This window comes from Cibotium barometz, chromosome 27 (genome assembly GCF_041138505.1).
Source record: "Cibotium barometz isolate CiBa-2024 chromosome 27, ASM4113850v1, whole genome shotgun sequence".
Lineage (NCBI taxonomy): Eukaryota > Viridiplantae > Streptophyta > Polypodiopsida > Cyatheales > Cibotiaceae > Cibotium > Cibotium barometz.
Window position 1 is genome coordinate 29,693,378 of NC_141072.1, and position 14,790 is coordinate 29,708,167.

General features: G+C 41.5%; 1 protein-coding gene across 1 annotated transcript; it reads left to right on the forward strand.

Annotated features, from left to right (window-relative positions):
* Nucleotides 1-3,310: 3,310 nt before the first annotated feature.
* Nucleotides 3,311-6,627, forward strand: LOC147623267 (pentatricopeptide repeat-containing protein At5g27110-like). Its single transcript, XM_086821366.1, has one exon. The coding sequence runs from the start codon at nucleotides 3,418-3,420 to the stop codon at nucleotides 5,899-5,901; it is 2,484 nt and encodes an 827-aa protein (XP_086677492.1). The 5' UTR covers nucleotides 3,311-3,417; the 3' UTR covers nucleotides 5,902-6,627.
* The last annotated feature ends 8,163 nt before the right edge of the window (nucleotides 6,628-14,790 follow it).

Genomic DNA, 14,790 nt, shown 5'->3' on the forward strand with positions numbered 1-14,790 from the left:
GGTTGATTTTTACATCTGATGTAAAGAATGCTTTCTTGTATTGTGATTTGCAAGAAGAAGCATACATGATGTAGCAACCAGGTTATGAGAGTGATGCACACCCAAATTTTGTGTGCAGGCTAGGTAAAGCCGTGTATGGCTTGAAGCAGGCACATATAGTATGGTCAAACAGGATCGGGGATTATCTTGTTACCACGGCAGGGTTGGTATTTACATCAAATGGATGTAAAGAATGCTTTCTTGTATAGTAATTTGCAAGAAGAAGTATGCATGATGTAGCCACCAGGTTAGGAGAGTGATGCACACCTAGGTTTTGTGTGCAAGCTACGTAAAGCCTTGTATGGCTTGAAGCAAGCACCTAAAGCATGATCAAACAAGATCAGGGAGTAGGAGTATCTTATTACCATTGGATTTTAGATATCTAATGCAGATTTTTCACTTTATTTTATTTGAGATCATGCTCTTAGTCATTTATGTGGATGACTTGATTATCACTAGTGATAGTGCTAAACTGATATACATGATGTCATGATGCTTTTGAAGTAGAAGTTTGAGATGAAGGATTTGGGTGAGTTGTGATATCACCTAGTTACAAAGGCAATATGGCTTGGACATGTTGTCCAAGTATGGTATGATAGGCTGTAAGTGTGTCATACCATACTTGGATTGAAATGGCTCCAATGGCACTGAAATAGGTTGTAAGCCTATTTCAGTGCCATTGGAGCAAAACACAAAGCTTCTTGTAGATACAAATGAGCCTTTGGAGAACCCCACTGTGTACACCTGTATAGTGGATAGTGATGGGGGTAGCTTGATCTGTACATGACCATTTTTAGGCTAGACTTGAGCTATGTTTTTGGATTTGTGAGTTAGCTTATGTAGGCTCCCAAGAAGCCACACTTGGACGTGGCTAGACGGATTCTCAGGTACATAAAGTCCATAGTTGACTATGGACTTTTTTAAGAGGTTGGCATAGAGATATAGCTACATGGGTACACAGATGCTGATTGGACTGGTAGTGTCACAGACAGGAGATCTACTAGTGGATTTATGTTTTCTTTTAGAAGTGTTGGTATGAGTTTTAGGAGCAGCAAGACAGTTGTCTTGTTAAGTATAGAGATAGATATAGGGTGTTGCTATGTGAGGTAGCTAGGTTTCAAAAGCTACTAGTGATATGGGTGAGCCCGTGGATAGGGCCATTATCATTTATTGTGACAACATGAGTAGCGTACAATTGGCAAGTAACCCATGCACATTGAGGTGCATTATCACTTTGTGAGGGAGAAGGTTCTAACAAGTGATGTAGGTCTATTGTATATTAGCACCATAGAGGAATAGGTGGGCTGACATCTTCACGAAGGCATTAGGTCAAAGAATCTCCACAAGTTTAGGAGCTTACTTGGAGAACAATGTGTAGAGTTGAGCTCGAGGGGGAGTGTTGAGATATTGAGATCAACTAGTGCTGCGGACATTGATGATCTGCCTAAGTGATAGCTTCCACACTTATGCTATTGGCATGGTTGGTAAGATTATGGTTGATATGTTGCCAGTGGATGACAAGTTGTATAATAGCCATATTTGGATTATTAAAGTAAGGCATAGTTATAGCACCAGCTCATATTGTCAGGTTCATACTATGGATCGACAATTATATGTTATATTAGGAGAGTACTCTCCCTTATAGATCTTTTTAGTTTATGGTTGTAGAGAAGAGAAGATAATAGAAGAAAATTCAACCATACATCTCTTGCTTGTGTCTTGCTCTCTCTTATGTGTGTCTTGCTTGTGTCTTGCTCTCTCTTATGTGTGTGTGTGTTTGCTTGCAAGGAACTCAATCTCTCCCTCTCCCCCACATTCTCTTTAATCCTCACCAAGAAAAGTTGAAGAAAGTAACTTCAAATGCCACCACCACCTCCTCTCTCATGAAAAAGAAATACTAAAGGAAACAAGAGTAGAAGTTGATTTAGTGTTTTGACACTTGGTTCTTTGCTATTCAAAACAAAACACCCTTATGAGTGGATTGGTCCCATGTTTTTGGGCTCTTTGATTCTCAACAACAAAAACTTGTCTTTTTCCCACATATATAGACTTTAACCTTAGGCTTGGGCTGAGGTTCAAAGAAAACAATCTCACACAACTTCTAGCACATTAGGCTTGGTCCCATGTTTTTGGGCTCTTTAATTCTCAACAAGAAAAACTTGCCTTTTTTCCACATATATAGACTTTAACCTTAGGCTTGGCCTGAGGTTCACAAAAGCAAATACTCTGACACAACTTCTAGCACATTAGGCTTGGTCCCACGTTTTTGGGCTCTTTGATTCTCAACAAGAAAAACTTGGCTTTTTCCTAATATATAGACTTTAACCTTCGGCTTGGCCTGAGGTTCACAAAAGCAAACAATATCACACAACTTCTAGCACATTAGACTTGGTCCCATGTTTTTTGGGCTCTTTGATTCTCAACAAGAAAAACATGGCTTTTTCCCACATATAACCTTAGGCTTGGCTTGAGGTTCACGAAAGTAAATAATCTCATACAACTCCCATCACGTTATAAGTTTAGTTTTACAAATCTATCTTGGAAGGTAGGCAAGAATTACCAGTGATTCACATTCTAGCTCTGGCACTTCTCATGCTCCCCAATTATATGGGCAATCCCACCAACAAGAGAAGAGAGGATTGATGAACCAACAACATGGTGGGTGAGTTTCACATAAAAGAGTGGATCTACTAGTTTTCTCCCTCCCTAGGCTATATCCTAGAGGGGAGATGGAGTGACACCCTTATCAAGAGTCCAAAACCGTATGTTTTTCTCATAGAGAGCGATTAGTAGTAGTTGAGATGGAACTTGAACATGGCAACAAGTATGTTTTTTCAAAAGAGAGACTAGTACTCAACCCGCGCATTGCTGCGGTATGTAAAAGACATTAAGAAGCAAAACACAAGAATGGAAGCCGGAATACAAAGGGTTAAATCGATGAGATTTTTCTCTCTTTTTCTTTAGAAATCCATAATTTCTTTTTTCTCTCCTCTCCTTGTGCCTTGGTTGTCCATGGTTAATATGTAATAGATGAGTCTTTTTACGTCCAAAACATTGCCAATGGAGACAAAGCCTAGTGGTTAGGTGTTGAAGTCCCATGCATGAGGTGTTGGGTTCAGATGAAAAGCACACACGCACATGAGCACAAAGATCCCAAAAAGAAAAAAAAAGAAACAAAACATTATTAAAATAATCGTTTATTTGATTTTAAATATAGATGCTAATTTATTTATTTATTTATTTACCAACAAGCTCAAGAATTAATTAAGAGAGACAAAAATTACAATATCTGACTGGGATACAGCACTGGGATCCAAAGATCACAAACATAGCAAGGAGATTATAATTCAGTGTTCAACGAATGAGTTTGAAGCGTCGATGCAGACGCTGTGCTTCACAGTGAAGCTTAAACCCGGCAACCCTTTCTGCACATGTAACACTGCCCTTGACATACATAATCTTTTAGGGTTTCAAGCTCGCACTGCTGCTACAGCACTACGCAAGGAAGGCTATGGCTATGACGCAGAAGCTCCACCTATACATAATAAGCTCTCCTCTGCACTGAAACCCTTTCTGCAAAATAATGTAAAATTGAAGGAAACCCTTCACATGCTGGACCAGAAAGAACTGCAACCAGATTTCTCAGTATTTGCCTCTCTCCTTGGCGAATGCAGCCGTGGAAAAACCCTCACTGATGGAAGAAGAATCCATAGCCATATTATTTGCAGTGCACTTGACAGAAAAATGTTTCTAGGCAACCTTCTCATCAAAATGTATGGTAACTGTGGTGACCCCATGGATGCCCAGTCGGTCTTCGATCGCATGCAGGTGCGGAATGTCATCACATGGACCCTTATCATGGATGCCCACATCCAGCATGGTTATCACTCGGAAGCCATCCATCTGTATCAAGAAATGCATAAGGCAGGAGTCAAACCGAATAACATCACTCTCGTCAGCATCCTAACTGCAAGTTCTCTCCATCAAGGTGAGATGATCCACGCCTCTGTTGTTGAATATGGCTTTGAAGCAGATGTTATTTTAGGAACTGCACTCATCAACATGTATCGGAAATGTGGTTGCCTGGAAAGTGCGAGGCGGCTTTTCGACAGAATGGGAACGAGAGATATCATCGCATGGAACACCCTCATCGCGACATACGTTCATCTTGGCAAATTCCATGAATCTATTCAGCTGTATCTGCAAATGCAGCAGAATGATGTGGAGCCCAACCATGTCTCTTTCGTAACTGTTCTTGGTGCATGTTGCAGTCCTGCTGCGGTCGTACAGGGTTTGAGCTTCCATGCTAGCATTGTTGAGAGTGGAGTTGAATTGGATATCGCGATTGGTGCTGCCCTTGTCACGATGTATGGCAAGTGCGAAACTGCTGAAGATGCACAGAGCGTGTTTGAGAAAATACATCCCCGAAGTGTCATCTTGTGGAATGCCATGATAACAGCATATGCAGAGAGTGGGCATGACAGTGAGGCCCTCGGTCTTTATGGACAAATGAAGTGTCAAGAAGTGAAGCCAAATCATGTCACCTTCATAAATGCTCTCAGTGCAAGTGCTGCCTTGGCATCTCTATTGCATGGCATGGATATCCATGCGAGCATTATTTCTCATAGTTTGGAATCCCAAATTCTAGTTGGAACCGCACTATTCAATATGTATGGAAAGTGTGGGAGCATCAAGAACGCACGGAGGGTATTCGACAAGTTACCCTTCCGGGATCTGGTCACGTGGAATGCAATGCTTTCAGTGTATGTCCTGAACGGGCATGCCAAGGAGGCTTTCCAACTTTATCAACAAATGCTGGGGGGCAATTTGGTACCAGACAGATTCACCTTCAATACTCTTCTTAGTGCATGTTGTAGGCCAGCAGCCCTTGGGCAAGGTCAGGGAATTCATAGTAGTATTATTATATATGGCATAGAGGGACAAGCTGGTGTAGGTGCTGGCCTTGTTGGTATGTACAACAAGTGTGGCAGTGTGGAGGCGGCAAGGAGTGCATTTGAAAGACAGCACAGGAAAGATTTGGCTTTATGGAACACCATGCTCACAGGGTATGTGCAATGTAACTTGGGTAAGGAGGCTCTTCTTCTTTATCATCAGATGAGGGAAAACATGGTAAAACCTGATGGGTTCACTTTTAGTGCTGTCCTTGGTGCATGTTCCAGTCTAGCAGCATTTGCACAAGGTAAGGAGATTCATGCGGCTGTGGTGGATGGTGGATATGATTCAGAGTGCGCAGTTGAAAATGCTCTAGTCCACATGTACAGCAAGTGTGGGAACATGGCGGATGCTTGGAGTGTTTTTGAAAAACACCATGATCAGGATCTCATCTCATGGAATGCAATGATTGCAGGATATGCCCAGCATGGCTATGGGAAGGAGGCCCTACAGGTCTATCGAAAGATGCAAACACGAGAGATAAAGGCCAACAGTGTCACCTTTGTGGGCGTTTTCTCTGCATGCGCCCATGTTGGACTTGTTGAGGAGGGCTTGGAGTATTTTGATTCTATGAAAAAGTTTTATGGCATCACACCAGGTCTTGATCATTACGCGTGTATTGTCGACCTTTTTGGTCGAGTGGGAAGGATAGAAGAAGCTGAGGAATTTGTTAATGAAATCCCAATCCAACCTGATGTGGTGGTTTGGAAAGTTCTGCTTGGTTCTTGCAAAGTTCATAATGATGTAAGGCGAGGAAGGGATGCTGCAGAGCATGCTGTTGAGTTGGATTCAGAAAACACGCTAGCATATGTATTGCTTTCAAACATTTATGCAGCCTATGAGGATTTGTCATATACAGGGTTGGAATTAGAGGAAGGGTTAGCTACAATACACCTTGATTACACTTAAGATTGAGGTAAATCATAAGTGCCTCTTCCATGTGTGAATTTTTGGGAGTTGATATAGGCCAGGGCATCATGAAGATACTGCCAGAAATGCAGGTGTATGTGCTCTCTTCAGCATGTTGATTATGTAAACAACACTCATGAAAGCTTGGTTTAAAGCAGTAGGGATTGTTTTTTTCATACCCATGCCTTGAGATTAAAGAGGGCAAATCATGCTGGAGGGCAGAGACACAGCCATCAAATGACTTCTGGTGATTGGATGACAAGTGTACAAGAAGCTTCTCCCATTACGAAGTCAACAAGTCGGGCAGTCCCTCAGCTGGGTCATAAATGCAACGGGCTCTCAAGGGCTGAGCATCGAGGATCATTCAGATGTAGGGCAGCTGAAAAGGTTATGATGTCAACATGAGAGATTAAGGTGGTCAGCATGAGCAACAAGTGATTGCAGTCCTTTCAAAAGGACTTTGGAGCAACATTTTGTGGCATTTTGCCCTGCCACATCTTTAAAATTGGATCCAAACAAGTCCAAGGCTTCATAGACAAATTGAGTTGGTAAGTATTTTAACTCTTGGGTCTCGAGTTCAAATCCCACTCACCTCAGCCGATGGACACCAAGGTCATTCCTTGCCTGTGGGCGAACCATGGCCTCTCCCTGCCCCCAGTGGGTTGAGCTTGGAGAGGAGCAACATTGTCGACTGCTTTTAATGATGATTCAGGAGTGCTTTAATTTGATGATTTGGCTAGAGAGAATGGAAGAGAGAGAGAGAGAGAAGAGATTAGGGATTATGCACAGAACACAGTATTGGGCCAATCACCATTTAAGGCCCCCATCTTTGTAGGTGTATTGTAGAACACTTGTGCCGATGTGCTAGGGTTATCCAGAGATAGAAAGAAGAGTACGGCGGAATCACACCTTTAACTCCCACAAGAGTCCTAAACTGTTTCTCTATAATATGTATAAGAAAGAAGAGTACGGCGGAATCACACCTTTAACTCCCACGTCCTAAACTGTTTCTCTATAATGTGTATAAGAAAGAAGTAATACAACTCAAATTCTAGTACAAGATGTGGTTGAGAATGAAAACGTCATATCATAGCCCTGCGACCTATTGTACACTCTTGGCTAGCACTTCGCTTACAGAGAAATGCTTTGTGAAGCAACACTCAAGAGACATGAATATGATGATTTGGCTACCCACGTATACATATATATATGCCAATGCTCCTAGTCGGCCAGTAGTAATGCTATCGACCACTTGTACTCGATTGCCATGTCATCACCATCGCCACCATCATTTCCACTGTCACCTGCATTGTTCGACTTTTCTTGTTGGTTGCTATTTGATGTCCGGTTGTGCCTTGCATACTCATAGGTGTGTCACATTCGCCCCTACTTGCATTGCAGTTGTCCTGAGTTGCACAGTGTCCATATAAATGGCTCTCGATCAAGGAAAAGATGCAAACAAAGCTCATCCAAGATATACCCAAGTTCTCGAATACTATGAGACCACTTTGCGCCCACGACAAAGGCTCACATTCCGGTCTCATCACGTCAGTTCGATTTTCAAAAAATCTATCGAAGTTGAAATATTCAGATAAATGATTAATTTATTTCTCATCGAAATTTGTAATTAATTTAGAAATTAGTTAAGTGAATATTCAATGAATGAAATTCAGTAAAATAGTAATTGAAATATCATCCTTTTTCGAGAAAGATTGTTCAGGAAAAATTTTATCAAACTCGAATCCTGAATCAGATTATGACCAAGACCAAACTCTTCGTCAGTTTTGAGGAAAGAAGATGTGACCAGTTCAGGAAAATACACTCAAAACTCTTGCCAAACCTAAAACTAAGTTTGAGACCAATCAAATTGATTTGCCGATCAAGGTTACAGAATTTAAGAAAATCTATTATGGAATTAAGAATTATGATCAAGAAGTTTTGGGGATACTGATTTAAGATATACTCATTGTATTCAAAAGAAAATCAAACTGAAAACTTGCATAGAAACCCTGTTTTCTTAAAGGACTGTCTTACGCCAGAATGCTGTGGAGGGAGCATTTGGTATGTGTTTTTGTAAGGGAAATTTGGTTGCAATAGCTGGCGGGGAGTGTTCAAAGGACAGCTCACGTGCGGCAAAGCCTGCCCAGGTCTTGACTAGCCTTGGTACGGTTAAAATGGTACGCTTCCGGTATGATGGACAAGGACCGACGAAGCGGTCCCTGAGTGAAGTGCCAGGACACCGAAGGAGGATCCCCGCGGGTTCTGACCAGGCGATGCACGGGCTCGCGGTGCTTAGGACACCTATGCGTATGGCGTGGAAGATTGTATGATGGACAAATGATTATTGTAATTTCTTACTGGATCTCGTTGGCTGACCAGCTGGTCTCAACGGAGAGTCCAGAGTGATACTGTTTTTTTTAAGAAACAAGGGACTGGATGAAAATTTTGAGTTATGACATTTGTAAACAATAACTATTTGTTAATGGATTGTTTTATAAGTTAAAGTTTTAAAGAGGAGTGTGTGTGTATCTGTATTTGAAAGCAAAAGTTAAGAAAGGCATTCAATTATGGGTGGGTGAGTAATTGTCTGGTTCTACCGATTCCAGTGGTTGGGTGGTGGCTAATCCATGGATGGAGTTTTAATAATGAAATTGAATAATAGGAATACGCTTGGACCTCGAGTAGTTTAATAATAACCTGAAGACTTTCTCAAATGAATAGATTAACGGCTGTGCTTGATTTCAGTTAGGAAAAAAGCATTGATTTATTCAAGTTAAGTCTGTAATAGTTTTCCTTCTATCTGGTTTAGTCAGGTGAAGGATAGTTTAGTCTCTTGACCCCGTTAGAAAATTCGTTAAGAAAATCAAAAAGACGGAATCGTTTTCGTTTTTTGGACAAGGAAAATTTTCTCGATTTCGGTTTCGGAATGACCACCAGATTAGTCTCGTGTCTAGACATTCGAGGGCGTGGCCCTAAGTAGGAAACCCTGCCTCGCGCAAGAGGAAGCTACTACCGCTGCTAGCAATCGGGAATCCGGTGCGCGGAGGGGGCAGAGGTGTCTCACAGCTGGTATCAGAGCAAAAGTTTATTTTTATGTTTGCGTGTGTATCTGTATTCGAAAGCAAAAGTTAAGAAAGGCATTCAATTATGGGTGGGTGAGTAATTGTCTGGTTCTATCGATTCCAGTGGTTGGGTGGTGGCTAACCGAATAGGCTGGAATCAGTGGAGTTTTAATAATGAAATTAAATAATAGGAATATACTTAGAACTCGAGTAGTTAGATAATAACTTGAAGACTTTCTCAAATGAATAGATCAATGGCTGTGCTTGATTTCAATTAGGAAAAAAGCGTTGATTTCTTCAAGTTAAGTCTGTAATAGTTTTTCTTCTATCTGGTTTAGTCACGTGAAGGATAGTTTAGTCTCTTGTCCTCGTTAGAAAATCCGTTCAGAAAATCAAAAAGGTAAAATCGTCCCCGTTTTTCGGGCAAGGTAATTTTTACCGGTTTCGGTTTCGGAATGACCACTAGATTAGTCTCGTGTCCGGACATTCGAGGGCAAGGCCTCGAGTGGGAAACCCTGCCCCGCGCAAGAGGAAGCTACTTCCGCTTGCGCGAAAGTAGCTTCCAGTGCACGGAGGGGACAGAGGGGTCTCACAACAGCTGGTATCAGAGCGGTGTTGTAAACTTATGAAACAGCAGCAGAAATTGCCTAAAATTTTAAAGTAAATCTGGGAAATAATGTTTTCACTTGCTAAGATTATGTTTGAAATGAATTCATAAATTAAAAACTCATAAATTGAACTGGATTATTAGATGGATATTCCAAATCTGTCTAGCATTCCTGGACTCTCCCAGAGTCAAGATATGATCGCCTTTGCCTTTGAAAATCTCATCAACTATGCTACAACCCGAGAAAATAGAGTGATGCTCGCTCGTCACTTTGAGGATCTATACTTTTCCGATCCAGTAGAGCGACGTCAGCACATGTGGTTCTCTGGAGGGCGATGTATTAACGTCAATACCAATCAGCGTCAAAGACTCAGGCAGAATATCTCGCTAGCCATGATCTTGATAAGTCTAGGAGTTATTCATTATGTCCAACTCTATAATCATTCACCCCGAAATTTTAGAATTTCTTACCGAATTTTCAGACTTTTGAGCCGCTTTATTTCTAGGAGCACAATTACAACATCATTATCAGTGATGAATCGTGTATATCATAGCATGTCCCCATCGCAGTATCGCCTTTTTATGCGTACGCGATTTGAGGCAGTGACTTTTGGAGCCGAGACGCTCTACGTATATATCAGAAACTTTTGATAATAAATGATGTTTTGCAAAAGATTCTAAATTGATTTTGTGGTTGAGAATATTGGTTAATAAAATTATCAGAGTGAATCTTGTTTTTAAGAATTATGATGGAATAATTATTGTTTAAGAAATAAATCTCAAAAATTAAATAGTCATAAATCTGATGACAAAGTTAAGTTGACAAAAATCTCGTTTTGTTAGAATCATGAGGCGCGCGGCCCATGCTAGGCAGCCGGATCCTCTTACTGATGATGAAGAGTTGGATCCGGACGTTCGTAAAGCAGCCCAACACCGATCCCAACCTGGTCCATTCAAGGGAGAAGAGGAACAGTTAGAAGAAACAATGGAAAAATGGATCGAGGCAATGGAAGAGTACTTTGCCAAACCAGTCTCAATGGCAGAAGCTGTCAGAATGGCAAAGGACTTTGCCAAGGCATTTGTTGTTAAGGTCCCGCCAAAGCCTGCCCCCTCAAACTTTAAAAGCTTCCAAACCCTGGGAAGTGCTTCAAACTTTCCACCCCCAAAGAGGCAGCAAGGCTCTATTCACAATCAAGATACTGGGAGATTCAGAAGTGAAGGAAGACCCTTCCCTTAGAACACTTTCTCAAGAGCCCCACCTTTTTCAAGGACTCAGAGGGATGAGATTAGAAGTGAGAATGGGTGTTTTGGATGTCAGGGTTTCGGTCACCAGCTTAAAGACTGCCCGACTCCTGCCATGTCAAGAGGACATGGAAGTCAAGGACCCAGAGTGCAGAGACCAGCCCCTTCGTATTAGTCAAAATCAAGGTCCGTCTCGTCAAAATCAGGGCAATCCTAGGAGGAATCCAGCTCAGCCATCTGCCTTTGCTCAGAGTAATCTCAGAACTCCCTCCCAGAACTAGGGTAGCCAAAGAGATAGAGTTCCGCCCCAATCTACAGCACCCAAAGCATTTACGATAGCAGAAGTAGTGGAAGAGGAAAGAGGTCAGATTTATGCCACAATTGAGAACCAAGGGCCAAATCGTCAATTCTTTGTCATCCATACTCCAGCTGAGTATAAGGGTAAGCCATTTAAGCTTTTGATTCAGGCAGTACTCAATTCATTTATTTCCCCTGGATGCTTGCGTAAGCTAGTCTTAGAACAAAAATCAAGGAAACCTATGCAAATTGAATTGGCCAGTGGGAAGATTCTTTTCACTCACCATGAGACAGATCGTATTCAGTTTAATCTAGATGGGAATGTAACTGACTGCCAATTCAGAGTCTTATCTTTGGGAGTTTTCGACGGAATCCTTGGAATGGATTGGCTCCACTCAAATCAAGCTGACATTCACTGTCACAATGGAACCATTTCCTTTCGTGACCTTCATGGGAACAAAGTTCAAGGAACGGGAGTTTCTGGATCCCCAGATCTGCAATTAGTAAAAGCTTCTAAGTTACTAAAAGGACTTAGAAAGAGGCAACTCATTTATGTTGTCAAAATGAATCCGGTAGACACAAAGTTAAAGGCTAAAGAACCAGAATGGTTAAGTGAGTATGATGATTTATTCCCAGCAGAGCTAACAGAGATGCCTCCGATTCGGGAAGTAGATCATGTGATAGAATTGACCCCCGAAGCTCAGCCAGTAGCCCAACGCACGTACAAAATGCCAATCCCTAAAGCCATTGAACTCAAGGAATAGCTTAGGCAGCTGTTAGAACAAGGGTTTGTAAGACCCAGTGTTTCACCTTGGGGAGCGTTAGTTCTCTTTCAAAAAAAGAAGGATGGAACACTAAGACTCTGTGTGGATTACAGAGGTCTCAATCAGATACACAGTTAAGAATAAGTATCCTATCCCCTGAATTGATGAGTTTCCTATCCCCTGAATGGAGCCCAGATCTTCACAAAGGTAGATCTCAAATCAGGGTATTACCAGATCAGGATTAATGAGCAAGATATCCCGAAGACAACCATCAATACTCGCTATGGGCATTATGAATTTACAGTCATGCCATTTGGATTGACAAATGCCCCAGTTACATTCAATCGCCTAATGCAAGACATTCTCAGAGAATACTTGGATGATTTTGTTCTTGTTTTCTTTGATGATATTCTGATTTACTCAAAGAATGTAGCTGACCATGAAGCTCACGTCCGAAAAGTTCTTGAGATTCTAAGGAAGCACCAACTCTTTACAAAAAAGAGCAAATGCACTTTCTCTGCCGAAAATTTGAATACTTGGGCTTTATGGTATCCAAAGATGGAATTTCTCCAGATTCTGCAAAAGTCCAACCAGTCATAGATTGGCCTGAACCAAAGACAGTGAAAGACGTCATAGGAATTTCTCCAGATTTCGCAAAAGTCCAACCAGTCATAGATTGGCCTGAACCAAAGACAGTGAAAGAAGTCAGAGGATTCTTGGGATTAACTGGTTGGTATAGAATTTTCATACCTAAGGATGGTCTCATAGCTTCCCCCCTAACTAATCTTCTCAAAAAGAATATCCCGTTTCAATGGTCTGCCAGGTGTCAGAGCGCTTTTGATAAGCTGAAGACCGCCTTGGTAACCAATCCCATTCTGAAGTTACCAGATTTCTCTCTACCCTTTGAGGTAGTAACTGATGCCAGTGGTTTTGCCCTGGGAGGTGCGCTCAGGCAGGATGGTCATGCAGTGGCCTATGAATCCCGAAAACTCAGAACGCATGAGAGAAATTATGCTCTCCACGACTTGCAGCTACTTTCAGTAGTCTATGCCCTGAAGTTGTGGAGACATTACCTACTGGGTCAAAGATTCACTTTGATGACAGATCATCAGAGCTTAAAGTGGATTTTCACTCAGAAGGATCTCAACATGCGCCAAAGAAGGTGGATGCAGACCCTGCAGGAATTTGATTTTAAAATCAAGTACCGCCCAGGCAAAGAAAATGTGGTAGCAGATGCCCTCCAGCAGAAAAGCCTCCTTGCTTGCAATCACAGTGGTGTCAAATCCATTGATTAATGAAGCAAGAGAGAAGATCATGCAGGATAGATTCTTTGGCCCTATTGCTACCCTACTTATATAGGAAAGCAAAACTCCTCAGGAGTTGAACCGAGTTCAAGGGTAGAGCATGGATGATGGAATTATGTATTACAATAGCAGGATATGCATTCCCAATGATGAGGGAACTAAGGGTCAAATTCTGAATGAAGCCCATGATAGCCTTATAGCAGGACATCCAGGTTTCATCAAGACCTACATGTCTATAAAGAAAAGCTTCTTTTGGCTTGGACTAAAAAAGGATGTACTTAATCATGTACGTCAATGCCTGATATGTCAGAAAGTCAAAGCCGAGAGAGTAAAAATGCCTGGGAAGTTACATCCACCATTAGTCATCCCCCAAATGAAGTGGGAATGTATCAGTATGGATTTTATTATTGGACTACCTTCAGTGCAATCAGGTTACAACTCCATCTTCATGGTAGTTGACAGACTAACCAAAGTTGCCTATCTGATTCCAGTAAAAGAAACCTACAATGCAGTGGATGTGGCCAGAGTGTTCCTCAAGGAAATCTTCAGATTGTATGGCCTACCCAGGAGAATAGTAAGTGATCGAGATCCCAAGTTCACATCAAGATTCTGGACTGCATTCTTTGAAGCAGTAGGAACTTTGTTGGATCTCAGCACAGCATACCACTCCGAGACCGATGGTCAAATAGAAAGGGTGAACCAAGTAATCGAAGATATACTTCGGTCATGCTGTGGTGGCAGGGAACCCAAGAAGTGGCTAAGCTATCTGCACCTAGTCGAGTTCGCCTACAATGCTTCTTCACCGAAGTATTGGGATGAGTCCTTTCAAAGCTTTGTATGGACAAGACTGCCTAACGCTATTAACTTGGTATGACCCATTGATTAGGGTCGAGATGACCAGACAGATGCTTGACGACATGGAGCAGCAGATGGAGTCAATCCGCAAAGATATAAAAGCTGCCCAAGATAGACACAAGCAATATGCAAATAAGAAGAGGTCAGACAGAAAATTGATATGGTCTTCATTCGAGTACGCTCCAAAAGAAGTTCTCATCTCTTGGGAAGTACAAGAAGTTATCCCCCAGATATTGTGGGCCATATCTGATTACAAAGAAAGTAGGTGACTTAGCCTATGAACTTATTCTGCCTTCTCATCTCACTGAGGAAGCAATAAGATTAATCCAAATGTAGGGAGGAGATAAATTGAAGAAATAAAGAAAAACCTCCCAAAAATGAGAAAATTCTCACATAAGATAAAGAGTGGACTAAGAACCAAGGAAACATTAAAAAACTGAATTTTTGACACCTCAGAGTGGGGATTCCCCCTCATGAAGGAGGTGCCTTTTTTCTCATCATTACTCTCCAATTTTAAATCAATTAAATGAGATATTTCATCTCTCCTCTCTCCTCCTATTTTAAGTCTAGTTTCAAAAAGTAAGCTGAACTGACCCAAAAATGGTCAAAAATTGACCAAACTGATCTGAAAAATTCTAGAATCAGTTTGCTTGGTTTGAGGCTCACTTTTTCCTATAAATAGAAGCCTTCCCCTTTGTAAAAGCTTAATAGTGTTTATGCATTGTTACTCTACTCCTACCCAGAGCCATTTACATTGA

Bases quoted from the DNA above. Each gene is read 5' to 3' on its own strand.
- LOC147623267 (XM_086821366.1), top strand. From the start codon at position 3,418: ATGCAGACGCTGTGCTTCACAGTGAAGCTTAAACCCGGCAACCCTTTC.